This window comes from Lipotes vexillifer, unplaced genomic scaffold (genome assembly GCF_000442215.2).
Source record: "Lipotes vexillifer unplaced genomic scaffold, Lipotes_vexillifer_v1.1 scaffold49, whole genome shotgun sequence".
NCBI classification, from domain to species: Eukaryota; Metazoa; Chordata; class Mammalia; order Artiodactyla; family Lipotidae; genus Lipotes; species Lipotes vexillifer.
The window spans coordinates 5997434-6000255 of record NW_006790551.1 but is presented as its reverse complement, the minus strand read 5'-3'; the positions used below and the strand labels follow the sequence as shown (position 1 = coordinate 6000255).

General features: G+C 62.6%; 1 protein-coding gene across 1 annotated transcript in view; it reads right to left on the bottom strand.

The window, feature by feature from the left end:
• Window positions 1-664: 664 nt before the first annotated feature.
• The window catches only part of WFS1 (wolframin ER transmembrane glycoprotein), a 21044-nt gene continuing 18886 nt past the window's right edge, over window positions 665-2822 (bottom strand). The window contains exon 7 of the mRNA XM_007463821.1: window positions 665-2528. Coding sequence (XP_007463883.1) covers window positions 720-2528 — 1809 coding nt within the window. The 3' untranslated portion in view covers window positions 665-719. The remainder of the gene's footprint in view (window positions 2529-2822) is intronic.

Below are 2822 nucleotides of genomic sequence, written 5' to 3'. Positions count from 1 at the left end.
GACCCTCGCAAACTCACCCATTACCCACCAGACAGGAGAGCTGCGAGGCGGGCAGGCTGCAGGATGCAGAGCTCGGGGCTTCTGCCCATGTGGCCTCCGATCTCAGAATCAGGCAGGTCCTTGGTCATGACAGAGCGGCTCTGCAGGCCCCCAGGATCTGCAAACAGCTGTCAAGGCTTAGCAGTGACCACATAAATAAGAAAAGCTATCATTGAGTTTACAGAGCAGCACTATTGGTTCTTTAAATAACAAACCCAAACAGAAGTAAATGAGGGGCCGGGGCATGCGTGGAGGTGGTAGGGGAGGGAGGGCAGCATCTGTAAAGTGTTTTTCGGGCACAGGAATCCTGGTCTAGCCTGGCACACCAGCTGCGCACGGAGAGGTCAGGACTGCGGGTCGAGGCTGTGCATGCCATTTCCAACCACACTGGGCAGTCAAAGTTGACAGAGCTAAAGGAGTCAGCCCGTTCACAGAGGTGTGAGCAGACTACACGTGACAAATGGTCTCCAAAGCCCTGCATTTGCGCATGCGTGCGGACACACACACACACACACTGCATATGCGCAGACGCGCGCGCACACACACACACACACACACACACACACACACACACACACACACACACAGACAGTGGTTAGTGTTGCGCTGTTCAGCCGGGAGGCGGTGGGGGGAGGTCCTGGCAGCCACATGCACCGACACTCCTGCAACGGGATGCATCCTCAGGCCACCGACAGGAAGGGGAAGAAGAAGAAGTCGAAGGCGAACTTCACGGCGCCATGCACGGCACTGCGCCAGTCCCGCTCGACCTTCACCTGCCGCCTGGCTGGTGAGAGCTGCGCCATGCAGTTGAGGCAGCTGATGGCCTTGAGCTCGAAGACGGGCCACTTGCTGCCCAGGCGGCCCTCGAGGACGGTGCTGAACTCGATGACGCTGCCCTGGCGCAGGTGGAGCAGCACGTCCTTGAACTCGCTGCTGGCCCGCAGCACGATGTCCTTGGTGATGTCGTCCTCCTCGGGGCCGCGGGTGCCGTTGGCGCCACTGTAGGGCATGCCCACGGTGATCTCGAACTTGTGCCGGTCGAACTTCTTGATGTGGCAGGGGTGCTTGGCCAGGAGCTTGAGGCGGCAGAGCTCCTCCTCGGCCGTGGAGACGTTGCCCGAGCTGCAGGACGGGTAGGCCTCACCGTAGAGGCAGCGCACCCAGTCGCCGATGAAGAGCGGGAGCATGTTGATGGCTGACTCGGCGCTGTTGTCGATCTCCGTCACGCGGACATACTTGAAGCGGCCGGTCCACGTGACCCTGTGGCCCTCCAGGTGGCTGCACAGGATCTGGGTGCGGGCCATGTTGGTCTCCTTCCAGGCCCTCGGCCCGCACAGGAAGCCGTACTGCTGCCAGGTCAGCGTGGAGTTGTAGACCTTCATGCCCTCCGAGCGGTACACGTAGAACCAGCAGAAGAGCACGATGGCCGTGATCCACACCAGGATCAGCTTGACGATGGAGCTCCGTGTCAGGGACTTGACCATCTCCACCACGGAGAAGTTGGCCCTGGTCCACCAACGGACCAGCAGGGGGATGCTGCAGACCACCATGGCGACCACGACCTTGGCGAGCTCCAGGGACAAGAACCAGTGGGCCAACCGCACTGCAGCCATCAGCGCCAGGCCGGCCACCAGGATGGGGAGAGCGAAGAGGAAGAGGAAGTAGCCGATGGAGGCGCGCACCAGCCCCAGGCCCGTGGACTCGAGCAGGATGACCACGGAGAGCTCGCACCACACGAAGCAGACCAGGTAGGGGACCAGGTAGCAGTAGGCGCCCTTGAAGTTTCTCAGCTGGGCCATGCGCAAGAAGAGGTACAGCAGGTATACGTAGAGCAGGCAGGGGATGCTGACGTTCAGGACGACGAAGTGGCCCACGGGCACTGTGAAGAAGGTCCGGCCCAGGAGCTTCAGGTAGCGCCAGTCGACGGGCACGGTGGGCAGAAGGGAGAGCAGGCCGGCCGCCACCTCAGTCACCAGGGCCCTCCGGGTGTAGGGCTCGGCCGAGGTGCTCAGGCTCATGTAGCTGGTGGCCGTGAAGAAGACGGACACGACGGCCAGCTCCGAGCAGGGGATGCAGTCCTTGCTGGCGATGGGGAAGGAGAAGATGACGAAGAAGACAGACAGCAGGAAGTGGACGTAGGGCTCCAGGTGGCTCCAGCCGAAGTTCCCCTCGGCCTGCTCCACGTCCAGGTCGGGCTCGAATCGCAGGAGCAGGCTGGTGAGGGCACGGAAGCTCTCCCAGGCCCTGCTGTCCTGGAAAACCTTGAGGGTGCAGATGACCATGGAGGCGAAGGACAGGTAGAAGACGACCAGGGGCACCACGAAGGCGAAGAAGTCGATGGTGAGGTTGCTGACGACGAAGAAGACGACCAGGGCGTTGATGTGGTGGGTGGGCACGAGGGTGGACAGCCAGTGCAGGCCCGCCCGGGACGCCACGTCTATCAGGTACTCTTTCAGCTCCATGATGACGTGCAGCGGGTATCTGACCACCTGGGAGGAGGGGTGCAGACAGAGGAGGGGCACTGGAACGCGGCCAGGGTGGGAGCCCCACTCTCTGCCGTGTCACTGCTCTCTGTCACTCACCCGCACTGCCCCCGGCTCTGGGCAAAGCGAACTCACCCGTCATTTCAACCACGGCCGGGCCCTTGGTCCGCACGGTCCCTCCACCTGTAACACCCTCTGCAGGTGGTGATGCTCCACGTGGTCTCAAACCTTCCCTCTCGATCCCGCCCAATCCTGCAGGGCCCGGGCCCCCCCCCCCCCCCCCCCCCCCCCCCCCCCCCC